Source organism: Phalaenopsis equestris, unplaced genomic scaffold (genome assembly GCF_001263595.1).
Source record: "Phalaenopsis equestris unplaced genomic scaffold, ASM126359v1 Scaffold000540, whole genome shotgun sequence".
Lineage (NCBI taxonomy): Eukaryota > Viridiplantae > Streptophyta > Magnoliopsida > Asparagales > Orchidaceae > Phalaenopsis > Phalaenopsis equestris.
The window spans coordinates 2,050,941-2,067,028 of record NW_018164980.1 but is presented as its reverse complement, the minus strand read 5'-3'; the positions used below and the strand labels follow the sequence as shown (position 1 = coordinate 2,067,028).

The window sequence follows — 16,088 nt, the reverse complement described above, 5'->3', positions numbered from 1 at the left end:
AGTCAATTTTGAGCCGCACTCAATACTATTTAAGTCAAACCTAATTTGGCTAAAAAAATGGATCAATAACAACCCTAGAGATGAAATGCCTAAAACCCAAAGATTTCATCAACAAAATCCTTTCGAGATCACCAGAAAAGTAAATCATCTTATTACAAAAAGATGAAGATGTTGGTGCTTTTGGAGTATAAACTCATAATCAAGTTCGTACATGGGGGTGTCAACGAACACAAATGAGCAGAGCTTGTGTTCATGTTTGATTCGTTTGAAATTTAGTTTGTTTGAAATAAGCTCGTGTTCAAAATTGTTCGTGAAGTCAATGTTTGTGTTCGTTTCTTAACAAACGATCCGAACACAAACTATTCGCGAACGATGAGTATATTAATTATATAACTTATATAATATAAATATATAATATCTATATTAGTATATTATTAATATAGTATATTAATATATTATTATTATTAATTTATTATATATTATAATTTATAAAATTTAATTTTTTTAAATATCATAAATTTTTTATATATAATTATTTTAAATTATTTTATATTTTCAAGAATAAAGATTCAAACACGAATTAACACATCATTGTTCGTGTTTAGCTCGTTTAACTAACCAAAAAAAAAAAATTATTCACTTTCGTCTCATTTACTTATCGAATGAACAGAACATGAACTCATTGACGAACCGAACAAGAATTTTTCGCAAACAACGCGCTTTTTTGATAGCCCTATTCGTAAGTAATCTTCCGCAAATATTCATTCATTAAAATCGCATATTCCTAAAATGGTAATAAACCTTACATGCATATAACATTTACAAGTTGATAAATTAGTAAATTACTTCAAGCATCTTGATTTTATTTTTATTTATATGTTCTTCTCAGATATCGAAAATAATGAAGATTTAATATCAAGGAGAATGTTATTGAAGGCGTGGATGCAATAATACTAAATATAAATAAATAATAGTCTTAAAAGATTAACCAATGAATGTTGAATGGGGAAATGATATGTAAATATTTTTTTTCTTATATAAGAGGCTCCACAAAAAGAGAAGAAAATGTCTACTAAAATAGGATCAATAAATTTATCAAAACTAGCATAAAATGCTCATGTGAGATCATATATCATCAAAGATTTTCAAATCAAATTAAATAAATAATTTGAGTACAAACAATCTCCTAAAAGCGCAGGCTCCTTATGAATACTTAACACTCAAGAGAACGTCTAAGAGAGACTCTGATTTACTATTAAAAAGAGCTCAAGATCTCTGTCTCTCTCTCAAGTTTAGACTTTACCTGTCTCTAAACTCTCCTCTGTTTCCTTTATTCCTCTCCAATGTTGCCGCTACTGTTTGTTGAAGGGCTTAGATGTTTTAGGTCCGTTGATCCCCTGTAATGAGTTTATATATTAGTTACATGGAGCTATTTATATGAGAAACTACTATAACACTTCTCAACACATCTAATCTAACAATAAAATTCTGCAAGGAAGTTATTCAAACAGTCAATTATCTAAAGAAAAACACTTCTCACAACCAATTCTCAAAACAAATATCCCTATCAATTGTTACACAAAATTAAACCTAAATATCAGCACCTTAGAACATTTGGTTGCCTCTGTTCTCCATGGTAACAACATAATACTCATAAAGTTTCTTCGAAAGCCCCACAATGTATATTTTTTGGATATGGTCCATAATATAAATGATATAAGTGTTTTGATATTCAAGATAATAAATCTTTTTTTCTCTACACATGCCAAAGTTATTCAAAATTATTTCCCCTATAAACAATCTTCTCAACATTCCACTACTGATTGCTCTAAGCAAAACACTTTGTTACCTCCATCTCTTCTTATCCCCACATCTACTCTTCTCTCTGACACAACTTCCCTTCATACTGCTCACCATTCTCACCCAATAAACCCATCTTACTAAACCTCTCAATCGCTCTTTATCATTACCATATAACCCACACATTTACTTCAAACCCTTTTATTGATATTGCTCACATACAAACTATTTCACCATCAACAATTCAACCACCACTAACCCAACAGTTGGCTCAATACACACAAAAAGCAACAAAAACGACATCACATGATAACTAGAGGTCAAACAGGCAATTCTAGACCAGTAAAATTTTTTTATCTTCACTACATTATTAGTTCTCAAGAAAAATTACATAATTACAATAAAGTTGTGCAACACTCACTTTAGAGACAAGCCATACATGAAGAATTCATGAATTTACAACGACAAGACGCATGAGATCTTGTTTGTCATCCTGCAAATCAAAACATATTTGGGTGCATGCAAATGAACTTTTAGAACTAAATATCATACTGATGGCTCTATAGCCATATACAAAATAAGATTAGTTGCCTAAGATTCCTGAATAACAAGGAATATTCTAAAAAAAAAATTAGTCTGATTGCAAAATTTCTCACAATTCGACAGTTTATTACTTTGGCTGCTACAGAAAAAAAAATTGGAGATCCAACAACTAGACATCCCTAATGTATTCTTATATGGGAAACTCGATACAATTTTTATGAAATAACCTGTTCGATTTTTTGATACAAACTATCCTCATCATGTATGTAAAATGAAAAAGCTATATGAAGTCTTAAACATGCTCTTAGACAATAATACTTCACATTTTGTAATTTTTTATATATTTAGAAATTCATTCTTAGTATTGTTGATAGCTCTCAACTTATTTATAGTCATAATAACATCTGTATCCATTTATCAGTATATATATATATATATATATATATATGATATATTAATCACTGGAAATTCCAACACTGTTTAATTCACACTTAGCAATCAATTTATTTTAAAGGCAATTGAGAACTATATCACGCTTTCTCTGTTTATACATACAACACACGTCAAAAGGATCTTTTTTTAACCAAACATAATATCTAAATGATTTTTTGCATAAAATAGATATGTATCAAACAAAGTCTATCTTAACACATCTTTCCACTAACTCTTATAAAATTGAAGACACTATTATACGCATGAAGAATCCAAATTTGTACAGACAAGTTATCGACTCACTTCAATATCTTAACATTACTAGACTTGGCATTAACTCCATTGTAAATTATCTAAATCAAAACATGCACAATTCTACTACTCTCAATTTTAACACTTAAAAAGATTTATCAGATATGGAAGAGACACATCTAACTATGACCTTCCTATTATTTTTGGTGCTCTTTATATTAATGCATAAGCAGATGCATACTAGGCCAAGAACAACATTTATCGAAAATCCACATTTTAATTTTGTCTCTATCTTGGGTCAAATCACATCTTATGGTTAGCAAATAAACAACCCACGTTGGTCCGATCATCTATAAAAGCTAAATACAAAACACCATTACTACCATAACAGAAATCATTTGGCTAAGTCTAACAAGAACATACCAATCAACGACTGCCCCCTCCTACAATACTACATAGTGATAACATATGTCATAGTTTTAACGCACACTCCGCTCTTTCATGCTCGCATAGAACACATAGAAGTGGATTATCACTTTATTAGAAATCAGCTATGACTCAAACACATACATTTTCAATATCTCATGAATGATGATCAACATGTAGACATTTCGACAAAACCTTTACCAATCAAACAACATCAGAATCTTACAAGCAAGTTGACAATCACAAGTTAAGATCATCACCATGAAGGGGAGGTTAAAAGGAGCTAATGATCTTTCTCTCCACCGATGTCGCTATTGCCAATTGAAGGGCTTAGATGTTTTAGGGATGTCGATCTCCTATCATGAGTTTAAATATTATTATTTGATAATTGTAAACTGACATTTCTATCCCCATGTTTATTTAGAACTTTGCCATGTAATGGGGCTATTTATGTGAACTTTTGTAATGAACAAATATATAAAAATAAAATAAAGAATAATTACTTATTTTTTCCAGACTCGTGTAACACTTTTCTCTTCCTTTACGTTTCTCTTAAGTTTGGTCAGAATGTGCATATTGATCCCCGATCATGAGATGTTAAAGTTATATGTGTTTGAGTTTTAGATGATCTCTAATAAAATGATAATATACTTCTATATGTTTTATAAGAGCATGGAAGATCGAATTATTCGCTAGAAATATGAAAAATATGCAATCACTATATAGTGTTATAGAAGGGTGCGATTGGTTGGTAAGTTATTTTAGTCAAATAATTTCTGTTATGGTAGTAACAATTACTTTGTATTCAACTTCGGCAAATGATTGGGCTATTTTTTTGCTAATCATGAGATGAAATTAGATCCAAGATAAATACAAAACCATATGCAAATTTTCGATCAATGTTATTACATAAATAAAGAGCATCAGAAATAATATGAAGGTAATGGTTAGATATGTCTTTTAAGTATCTGAGAAATCTTTTTTAAGTGTTGAAAGTGAAAAGTAGTAGGATTGTGCATGTGTTGACTTAGATAATTTATAGTAAATATAATGTTAAGTCTAGTAACGGTAAGATATTGAATGGGGTCGATAATTTATCCATATAATTTTTAGATTATTCATGGATATAAAAGCATCTGTAGTTTTATAAGAGTTAATGAAAAAAAGTGTTAAGACAAATTTTATTTGATAATAGTTATTTAGATACAAAGTTCTGTGTAAAAAAGATCTTTTTGGGTGCAATGTATGTGTAGTTCTCAATTACTTTAAATTAAACTGATTGTTAAGTGTGTGACTTAAAACGGTGATTACACTGATGAAATTCTCAGAGATTAATATATCATTTTTTATACTCATAAGTAAATACAAATATTATTATGACTATAAATAAGTAGATATTAATCAACAATATTTGGAATAAAATTTTTACTAGATAAAAAATTACAAAAAGTTGAGTATCATTATCCAGGAGCTTGTTTAAGATCACATATAACTTTTTTCAGTTTAGATGCATGATGAGAATTGTTTGTATCGGAAAATTCAGGAGATTGTTTCATAAAAACTGTATCACTAAGTTTCACATGTAAGAAAGTATTAGAGGCGTCTAGTTGTTGAATATTTTATTTTATGGTAACAACTAAAGCAATAAACAACTAGATTGTGAGAAATTTTGTAACTGCACTAAAAGTTCTCTGAGAGTTTATTCCTTTTTTTTGAAAGAAACCTCAGGCAACTATCTTGCTTTGTATCTGGATATGAAGTCATGGGTATGATATTTAGTTCTAAAAATCTATTTGCACCCAAATGTTTTCATTTGCAGAAGGTGAAACAAGGTCACATGTGTCTTGTTGTTGTAAAGCCATTAACTTTTCAGACGTTGTTCATCTCCAATGTGAGTGTTGTGCACCATGATTATAAGTACGTGGTTCTTCTTAAGAACTAAGAATGTGTTGAAGATAAAAATTTTTTGCAAATATTAAATTGCTTGTTTGACCTTTAGTTATCAGGTGATGTTTGTGTTGTAAAGTGAGATAAACATTTTACGTGTTAATGTCATTAGTGGGTCAGATGGTGAAATCATTTGTATGTGAGGAATATCAATAGAGGGATTTGAAGTGAATGTGTTGGGGTTATGTGATGATGATAATGGGAGATTAAAATGTTCAATAATATCGGTTGATCAAGTGGGAAGGATAAATGTTTGAACAGTATGAAGGGAAGTTGTGTCAGAGAGGAGAATAGATGAGTGGATAAGAGATGGTGGTAACAAAGTATTCTGATTAGTTTTTGGTAGTGGACTGTTGAGAAGATTGATTATAGGAAAAATCATTTTCAATAAATTTGCATATCTAGAGAAAAAATATTTATTAGTTTGAATATCAAAACACTTAAATCCTTTATGTTGTAGACTGTATCCAAAAAATATGCATTGTGGGGTTTTGGAAGAAAGCTTATGAAGAGTATTATGTTACTACTGAAAAGAAAGACAACTAAAGATTATAAGATATTGATATTCATGCTTAGTTTCATATAACAGTTGAAAGGAAAATTTATTTTGAGTATTGATGGATGGAAGACTGATTATTAGATAATTAATTGTTTGAATAACTTTCATCCAAAATTTTATTAGTAGATTATATATGTTGAGAACAGTTCTAGTAGTTTCTATTAAGGGTCTTCATCTTCTTTCAGTAATACCAGTATTTTCCGGTGTACACAGGCAACTGAATTGATGCTTAATACCATGATTTTATAGATAAAAATGAAATTTAGTAGGACATATATTCTCCTCCTTCATTAGTTCTCTAATATTTTAAGTTTTTTTAATTGATTTTTTAACATTTTGTGCAAAGAAATAAACTGTAGTGCAATTGTATATTTATATCTTAAATATATGCACCAATGAAAATGAGAAAAAAAGTCAATGAAAGTAGCATAGTATTTATATCCTTCAATATAAGGATCAAAAAAGATACCCAAATGTCGTCATGTAACACTTCTAACATACAATAAGTAGTTGAACCACACATAAGACTTTTGTTTTGGTAACAATCATAACATGAAGAAGTAGAGAGAGATATTTTGAGATGAGGGCAAGAGTGAGAGATCATAGAGATGACTTTATTGTGAGGATGTCCCAACAGTTGATACCATATATTTAAACTTCTAAGAGTGTTGAGGTTTGTGATGGGATATAGTCTTTCATCAGCTGCTTTAGTAAGAAGGGTTTTCTTAGTTGTGGAATCTAGAATTATAAATTTGTTAGCATTGAATATAATTTGACAATTGTTATATTAATAAGTTGATTAACAAATATAAGATTTTGAGAGAGTTTAAAAACTCTAAAGAGAGTAGAGAGTTTCTAATTGCTGTCAGGTGTAAGAAGAATACTATTACCAACATGAGTGATTTTATTGTTTTGACTATTTCCAACCTCTACTTGATCAGAACCTTTGTAAAGAGCTGGTTGTAAGTTTTCCACACGAGGTGTGAGGCGGGCTATTGATACGGTATCCAACACCCATTCTTGCGAGTAAGCATTAAGTTGAGTGTTGAGAGAAGAAAATTAACAGGAGGAGATAGCTTTGTACTAGAGATTTGATTGGTGCCAAAATTGAGTGGCTGAATGACATTTCTTGTTGCAACTTACAAATCTGGCATATCACATTGGATTTTAGTTGTCATATTGTTGTTATTTTGATATTTAATATTTACATAATTCTTGTTAAAGTTTACTTGACTTTGGAACCCACCTTTGTTTTTATATGTCAGTAAAACAGAATGTTTGATGATTTTTGTTGATTCATTTGTCATGTTGCATTCTTTATTATGTAATAATTAGAAGTCATCCAATGTTATTGGGTTCAAATTTATTCTGATGACAGACTTGAAACCTTGATAGATTAATGATAATCCATTTAGAGTATACAAAGTAATATCTTCTATATCGGCCTTGGAACTAGCGGCTGCAATGTTGTTCACCAAATTTCCTGATAACAATGAGATATTGGGTTATTGTGTTTGCTCCCATAGTAATATTATGAAGTTCATTATTGAGTTGAATACTCTTGATCTGTTTGAGGATTGAAGTCTCCTTTCTAAAGCATGTTATATTTCGACTGTAGTACTTAAAAAAAGGTATATATAGGGTGATTGAGGGGAAATTGTTGAGAAGAAAGCAACAACACGACTTGTCTACGAGTTGTCGTTAAAGATAATCTTGATTTTTAATTCCATTCTCATATGAGTGAACCTTAGTGAGAAGAAAATAGTAGCGTCTAGAAAAAAAAAATGAAATCCATTAGCTAAAAAGAGTTTTGAGATGTATACATTCCATAGAAAAATATCAAATCCATTAGCCACATTCTAGATGTGAGACATCAAGAATTTTAGTAATGTGGGTATGTTTATCTCTTGATCTTGTTGAAAGATCTAGTAATGTGTTGATGCTCGTGTTGATGTTCAGGAGATCAAACTTATAATTGTTGCTAAGCTAAAGGATTAACATCAACAAAAAATTATTATTCATTCCTAATTATTCTAATAGAAAAGTCTATATTTAATATTAACAAAATTCTTTTGCTTAATTATTTTTAAGTTCATTTAATTCATTAAGGTTGATAGAAAAAATTTTATACTAAGATCCTGTCACAAAAGTACGAATCCTAGACAATTCACACAAAACACTAAATAAAAGCGACATCAATCAAACTGAATATAATAAGAGATTATGATGGCATAGAAAAGAATAAAGGGGCATTTACACACAAGCCAACCTTTCCTTATGTATTTAAATACCTAACACCACAATTTTGTCTTTTACATTTATACTATCGAAATCATTCATAACACGCCAAAAAATGCCACATTTTAACCTCTAAAAAATTAAATACCCCTTTTCATGCATAGATAAAGTGGTACATACGTAAAAATTGTAGTTTGAGTGTTAGAAATGTAAATACATAAGAATTAATTGGCATGTATGTAAATCCTCCAAGGATAAAATGCAAGTTAATCCAAACGTGTCTACTAAACAAAACTAGAAAAATAGAAAAAAATTGTGCGCTCTACATATTCTATATATATACCATTTTACATCTGAACAAAAATATAATAGTATTAAGATGCAAATTTAGGATTTCATTTGCTCCTGGCCGTTGCCACTTAGATCATCCCGAGATCTCTTGGTTTTGTTTGACTTTGAAGTACTCTTAGGATCTCGATATACTTGATTAAAAACCTTAGTTTGTACGTTATTGTAATAAAAAGATTTTCAGAGCTAAAAGTACATTAATATAAAAAATAATAATAAAATAAAAAGTGTAAAATATGTGAGAAATATTAAACAAGACATCACATCATAACAAAGAGTATGAACACAAAAAAAGAAACAAAAAGAAAAAAAAAGCATATCACATATATAATAACTGGTGGCAATGCTTAAGTTGGTATATTTATGCATTGAAGCATGAACCTTGTATAAGAGAATTCAAACAAGCATATATTACTAGTTGTACGTTTGACACTTACAAAATAAATCTATCGTAATACAATAAATAAGCAAATAAATGCATGCCAATCAGGCAAAATTCAAATCAACACACCAAGCCGTAAGTTGTGCAATAAAGGATCCTTCAGCAAGATGCTTACCAAACTATACCCAAATCCTATTATTTTAAATGGTTAAATGGTTATTACCTATCACAACTCTTCAATGTATACAGAAGTCTTGATGTAGTAAACCTCAATCTATATCATATTTACATATCTAACACTCTGATAGTTACACAAACTATCTTGGTGTCATAAGTCTATGCAAGAAAAAATGTATTTCACTTATTAAAACGATAGTGATGATATTTTTGATATGAAATTAGAAATTTGAGTGATACATGTTAATATAAATGTTTGGGTGCTAGATCTATAAAATATATCAGAATTCTTTGGTATGTATGTAAATGTCTCTTTTTTTAATGAAAAATGTAAGACAACAAATCACTTCTTTCAGCTAGAAAGCAACAGCTTCCATGACTTAATGCTTAGGCTACAACATATAGAATATTATTAGCATTAAACCTGCCAAAGAAATCGGCAATAAAATAAAACACAGCACTAAGAAACAATGCATTCTCTTACCCTAAGGCTAGCTAAAAGTCAGAGTAACGGAATAAAAAATCAAAGCCAAATAAATAGAAGTTTGTGGTTAAAATGGAGAGATATTTCGGAGCTTAGTTCAGGAAAATCCATGTGCTCGTGCTTACTATTGATATTATCACAAAGTTAATATTGACCAATAAAAAACACAATATTGAATGAAAAGCAAAAAAATTCTCTTGATCAAATAGCTCTCTAAATGATAAAAAGGTTAAGATTCAGTACCCAGAAAGAAATCACTGATGAGAAGCCATTTCCAGGAGCATGGATTTAACCCAAATCTGATAACAACTTCTGCAGCGCTTCAGAGGAAAGTGGAATATAGAGGCAATCCTGGCCATCAGAGTGCTTCCTGGTCTTCACCAATCCATGATCTCTAAACTCTGTAAGGTGTGAATTGAGTGTAACCTGGCTGCTAACCAGAAAACGTTCACGACATTTGGTATAAAGAGTGTTAACGCATTCCTGAGGACAGAAATAACTTGTGTAAATCATGTAATGATAGAATTTTGCATAATGGTAACGGATGGAAGAAGCTTACCTTCCTCTTTCTCATTAGCTAACTGATACTCTGCAAGAACTTTATAGACACTTTGTGCATTTGGGGTCAAACTCTGCAAGACAATTGTGGCTGTTCGTGCACATTGGACGGCACTGCCAGAAGTGAGTATTAGAGGAAAGAATACGCCTTCAGCCTTGTAAGGTGTGAAGGTGGGAACATGGTGCCAGCACCAATTGAACTGTGTGTGAACCATCTTCTTGTCCCATACTGTCATGAAACTGCGAAGGATTAGAGCAAAGGACGGTGTAATAAAGTGTATGGTTTTCATGAATAGAATTGCTTCCATCCTCCAAAATAGCGAGGACAGCACCACTACACTAGCTGATATATACAATCCAATTACAGAATAAATAACAACTCGATGCATGTTAAACAAGGCAAATTAATAAATTGTACTACAGCAAAGTAATTTCGAAAGAATTTTCATTCAACAATGACAATCCCAGTAAATTTTCCATCCAAAAGTTTTAAGGAAGATTTGCATATATACCATTCAATTCTTATGTATTTACATATCTAACAACTAAACTTCAATATTTTTACGCAAATGCCACCTTCCCTATGAATGAAAAGGTGTATTTCACTTTCTAAAAGTTAAAAGGGTGGTATTGTTGATGTGATATGAAAAATTTGGGTGGTATAAATGTAAAAATTAAAGTTTCGGTCTTACATATGATAAGAAATGGATGGTATGCATGCATATACCTCGTGTTTTAATTATTCAAAAACAAATGAACATTGAAACTATATATTATGAAGACATCATATTGCTTTAAGAAAAATGCAGTTGCAGAAATTTAATTCAGATTCTTGTCATCTGCGAGGAATTTTTTGTTTTGCAGAAAAAGGAATGCAATAAAAAAATATAATTAAAAAAATGTAGTGAATTAAAAAGCAAAAATAATTGTTTAGATCAAGAAACTACAAATGCATGAATTTATATGTTTTTTTATGTTTGGATGAATACAATGCAAATGCAGTTCCAAGCTAGGTGGTGGCGTGAAATGGTGAACTGCAACACTCAATGGTGATGGTGGTGTCAGATGGGGAGCGGCTGGCGATGTATGACAGCGGCATCCGGCAGGAGGCAGCCAGAGATTATGGCTAACCTTTTATAGAAGGACGTATTTGAAATTCCCTCAAATCAACTGAATTTCAAATCCATTAAAATTGAACTAGAGAAAGATTTCTAAATGCTTTCAAATTTTACACTAATTATTTCCTCCGACCAAATCCTACAATTTTCAGAAGTCCTGCATTACTTCTACAGTATAGGCAAAATACTCTCGACCAAATACTACGATTTTCAAGTCCTGCTTTCCTTTCACAGTATACCCAACATAACACCGAACAAACAGCCCCAGAAATTATAATTATATATTTTGTAGACGTTCAACATAAATTAAAAAAGCATGAACCTGCAGCTATTACGATAACGCGCTCTTCATTAGCAGTAATACTATTCAATTAATTTAATCGTTCATAATCTCTAAAAAATTACTTTTAGATGTCATGAACGAAAGGGTTAACTTCAGTAATCCGCATAAGAAAAAACTCAAAACATAGCAAAATAGGCGACATGTTTGGAGCCAAGTATTACAGACAAATGGTTACAACAAAAGGACTTTCCGATGAGTATTCAAATTTTGTTCAGAAATATATGTTAAATGGAAGCCAAACGAGCCATTATTGGCCATGTTCAATGCAAGGAAAAATTGACGAGTTTCAACAGAAGAAAACTTACACAAAGGTGCATTGACGTGGTCGATAGAAGCGATGACAAAAACATTAAAACAGCATGCCAAGCGCGCAAGATATTGCTGCGATTCTGAATCCCTCAAGGCAGGTCCATCTATATTGTGAATCACAAGACCTACAAATGAATCTTTCACATCCGCTACTTCATCATTAAGATATATTAACAGATCATCTATTGGATATGTGTTAAATTGCTGTTGGGTTCTTTGCCTGTTTCCTGTTGAAGCCTTTCGCCTGCCTTTTTGTTTCTCCTCGAGAAGTTCAGCAATGGTAACCATGACCTACAAGGGGTCATTCATTTAAGACAACCAAAAGAATGACGTGAAAATGAAAATTCAAGAAAATTTCAGCTGCTGCAGGAAGAGCAAATTCCATATTGAGTTGTATGTGAGACAATGCATTTGATTAAGAGTTCAAATTCAGCCCAATGTGGACTGTAAAAATTTGAACACTCCAGCCTCCTACAAAAAAGAACAAGTAACGTGCGAGTTTTCTGTATGATTTTAGGTCAAATCTTTATAAGCCAGGAGAGATAGTAGATAAGATACTACACAGAGATTCCACTCTCATTTTGTGAGGACTTTAGGATTTAGGTTCAAAGTTTCTCATATGCAAAAGCTATTATGGCTAATTACCCCTCCCAATAAAAGTAGAATACTTTCGATTAAGACTAGTCATTAGAAGCTAAGTATTCAAACTTAGCATAGAGCAGCAACAAATTTATGATTTAAAATTTATAAAAATTATCATTTTTAGCTTAGAGCGGATGAGAGGGGAAATAATAAGAAACTTTATTGAGATCTCATAGTACTATTATCCTGGTTGTCATGGTCTCTGCCTACTTAGTCAATAAAATACTCGACCCAATTTGACAAAATGATACTTATTAACAACCAAGAGTTATTTCGTTCAAAAAAATCTTATAAACCTGGAGTGAATGTCTATCTAATAAGGCTAATCGAAGTCAACCTTAACTTACAGAAGATTTGTGTCATATCTGACATATCCTATAATTTACAAATTAAAAGGGCAAAATGTCATTGGAGAACATACATGCCATAGTCGTGGTTGTAATATAATAATGTCATTTAGCGGCAAATCACCCTCTCAGAGGGCTCCAATTTTAATCGTTTCTTAGTGGTGTCATTCAACTACAAAACCATCCGACAGATGACTCGGGCCATGTTATCAATCAAGAATAACTAAAAATTAGGCAAAATTAAAAAATAGTTAATTCTTTATTGCTGAATTAAATTCCTTTTTTAAATTGCTGCATTAAATTCCTTATTTTAATTGTACATATTCTTTCCTTATAGCTGAATATTTAGATTGGGAATACGTATTATTAAGTTATCTAAAGTTATCTAAAATAGATTGTACACTTGTACACATTATTATGTATTATTAGGCTACCTAAAATAGATTGTATAGACTATTATTTATTAGAATGAAATTAAAGAAAAAAGACATTCAGTCTATTTTATCATAAGTTGTCATGGTATAAGAGCCATACAATTAAATACTTTATTGAATCTGTAGTCTTCCTATTATTCTTGAAATTGCATAAAACTTGTTGCGTTTGCAGCGGGAGATACTCGCATACAACTTCTCTGTCCAAACCTCCCTACAGCAATCTTCTCTGCACCAAAAAACTGCAAATAGTCCTTGTCGACACCTGATCCTCCACTCTGCAGCGATTCTTTTCGTTGTTCCGCCACAAAGACATGATCCCTTTGCACTGTTCTGTCTCATGTGTAAGCCACACACGATCGATTTGCTCTGTCAAACCCCTTCCCGCGATCCCACTCTAGTCTCCGCCTTGCAGCGCCTCCCTTAATGATCGATCATAGGCCTTAGCCCACACGATCCTTCCCTACGCGATCCTCAGCCTGTCATCTTCCCTACGCAATCATTTTCCCTAGCCTACGCTTTTGAGCTACTCTACCTGTGCGATCCTGAGAACCTTCTCCCAGTTCTGCCGCTCCTTGCGCTTTTTCGGTCAGGAGACCTGATGATCCGCATTGTACGCTGACCAATAAAATTTTGCTACGTAGAAAATGTGGGACTCGCTTGTCCACGTAATTAAAAAAAGAATTCGCTGAAGGCCGACCCGACCCGATGTACGAGCCCGCGTCTCTTCGAGTACCCCGCATATGTCGAGGAAGACGATCCGAAAATACTCTCCGGTGGTTTTTCTTCTACGTTTTCGCCGCTCACTCTGTTAGGGTTTCACATTTTCCTCGTTCGCTAGCTTCGAAGCTGTGAGACGATGGCGTTTGATGACCCGGAGTATGCGCAGGCCGAAGAGAGCTCAAGAACAGTATCAGAAGAGGCTGAGAAGACAGAGGTTGAGCAGCCAATGAAGTCAAAGAAGCAGAGGAAAAAGGAGGTGAAGATGATGAAGGAGGGCATGGAAGTGGAAAACTTGTCCTGGCATTTGTCATCATTTTATTCTCAGGTTGCTTTTAGGTTATTAGTTTGATTATTATTGGGTTATTCTTGAGTTACTCCTAAACGTAGTACTTATTGGAAGCTATTCCATGTTATTCATGTGTTATTTTTAAATTATTCGTAGGTTATTTGTAAGTTAGGCGTATCTTATTCGCTGGTTAAACCTGGGTTATTTTTCGGTTATTTTTAGGTTATTTTTCAGGTTATTCGTAGGTTATTCTTGGGTTATTTTTGAGTTAACTCGTGGGTTATTTTTAGTTTATTCTCAGGTTATTCCTGAGTTATTTTTATTATATTATTTTGTTAATTTTGAAGTGATGTGTAGGTTATTTTTAAGTTATGAGTAGGTTATTATTAGATTATTCCTGACAGATTTTGAGGATATTTTTAAATTATTTTTAGGTTATTCCTAGGTTATTCCTGGGTTATTTTTAAATTTGCAGGTTTATGCGCAAGTTATTCATAGATTATTCCTAGGGTATTTTTAGGTTATATCAGGTTATTTGTAGGTTATTTGAACGTTATTTTTAGTGTATTGTTTTGTTAATTCTGAAGTAATATGTAGGTTTTTTTTTAAGTTATGAGTAGGTTATTACTAGGTTATTCCTGGCTGATTTTGAGGATATTTTTAAGTTATTTTTAGGTTATTCCTAGGTTATTCCTGGGTTATTTTTAAGTTATTTGCAGATTTATGCGCAGGTTATTCATAGGTTATTCCTAAGGTATTTTTAGGTTATGTCAGGTTATTCATAGGTTATTTGTACGTTATTTTTAGTGTATTTTTTTTTTATTTTAAAGTAATGCGTAGGTTATTTTTTTAAGTTATGAGTAGGTTATTACTAGGTTATTCCTGGCTGATTTTGATGATATTTTTAAGTTATTTTTAGGTTATTCCTAGGCTATTCCTGGATTATTTTTAAGTTATTTTCAGGTTTATGCGCAGGTTATTCATAGGTTATTTCTATGAATTTTTAGGTTATGCATAGGTTATTTGTAGGTTATTCCAGAGATATTTTAAGGTATTGTTTTGTTAATTTTTAGGTTCTGCGTATGTTATTCGTAGATTATTTATTTATCTAGTTTTAGGGTATTCCAGTATTGATAACAGTATTAATAACATGTATCTTATTTCTGTATATTGATGACTAACATTCTTTGGTGATTCCAGTGTTAATAACATACATCTTATTCCTATAGGTTGATGAATAAACAGTCAATAAATTGTAAATACCGACCATCAGCAATTAGAGAGGTGTTGGATAAGGTTCGACCAATTTTTGATCGGGAGACCTGGTCAACTCTGGAAAAAATGAAACTTAATCAGTTTTTTTATCTGCCCCTCTATCCTCAAGATCACATCCTAACTATGCACGTATTGAATTGTTGGGATATTAATAGATTGGCTTTCAGATTGGGGGGGAAAGAGCTAAGTTTTGATGCAGACCAAGTTGCTTTGTTGATTGACATGCCCAACAGAGGTCCTACAGCAACTTGGGCTAAAAAACCCGTCAATGACGTAGATGCAAGGCTGGCAAAGAGTGAACTATTGGAGAGTTCATCTGCTAGTCTTGATAAACTTATTATTAAATTTTTGTTGTCTAATTTATTATTTCATTCCAGCAATTTTAGTGTACCCACTGGGCTCTATTCATTTGTTGAGAATGTAGATAGTTTTTCTTCATTTAATTGGGCCGCAACAGTATGTGACCAC

General features: G+C 31.8%; 1 protein-coding gene across 1 annotated transcript in view; it reads right to left on the bottom strand.

Annotated features, from left to right (window-relative positions):
- Positions 1-1,110: 1,110 nt before the first annotated feature.
- The window catches only part of LOC110029006 (origin of replication complex subunit 2-like), a 29,296-nt gene continuing 14,318 nt past the window's right edge, over positions 1,111-16,088 (bottom strand). Inside the window, 4 exon segments of the mRNA XM_020731102.1 lie at positions 1,111-1,397; positions 9,832-10,071; positions 10,131-10,375; positions 11,913-12,207. Of these exon segments, the coding sequence (XP_020586761.1) occupies positions 9,877-10,071; positions 10,131-10,375; positions 11,913-12,207 (735 nt within the window). The 3' untranslated portion in view covers positions 1,111-1,397; positions 9,832-9,876.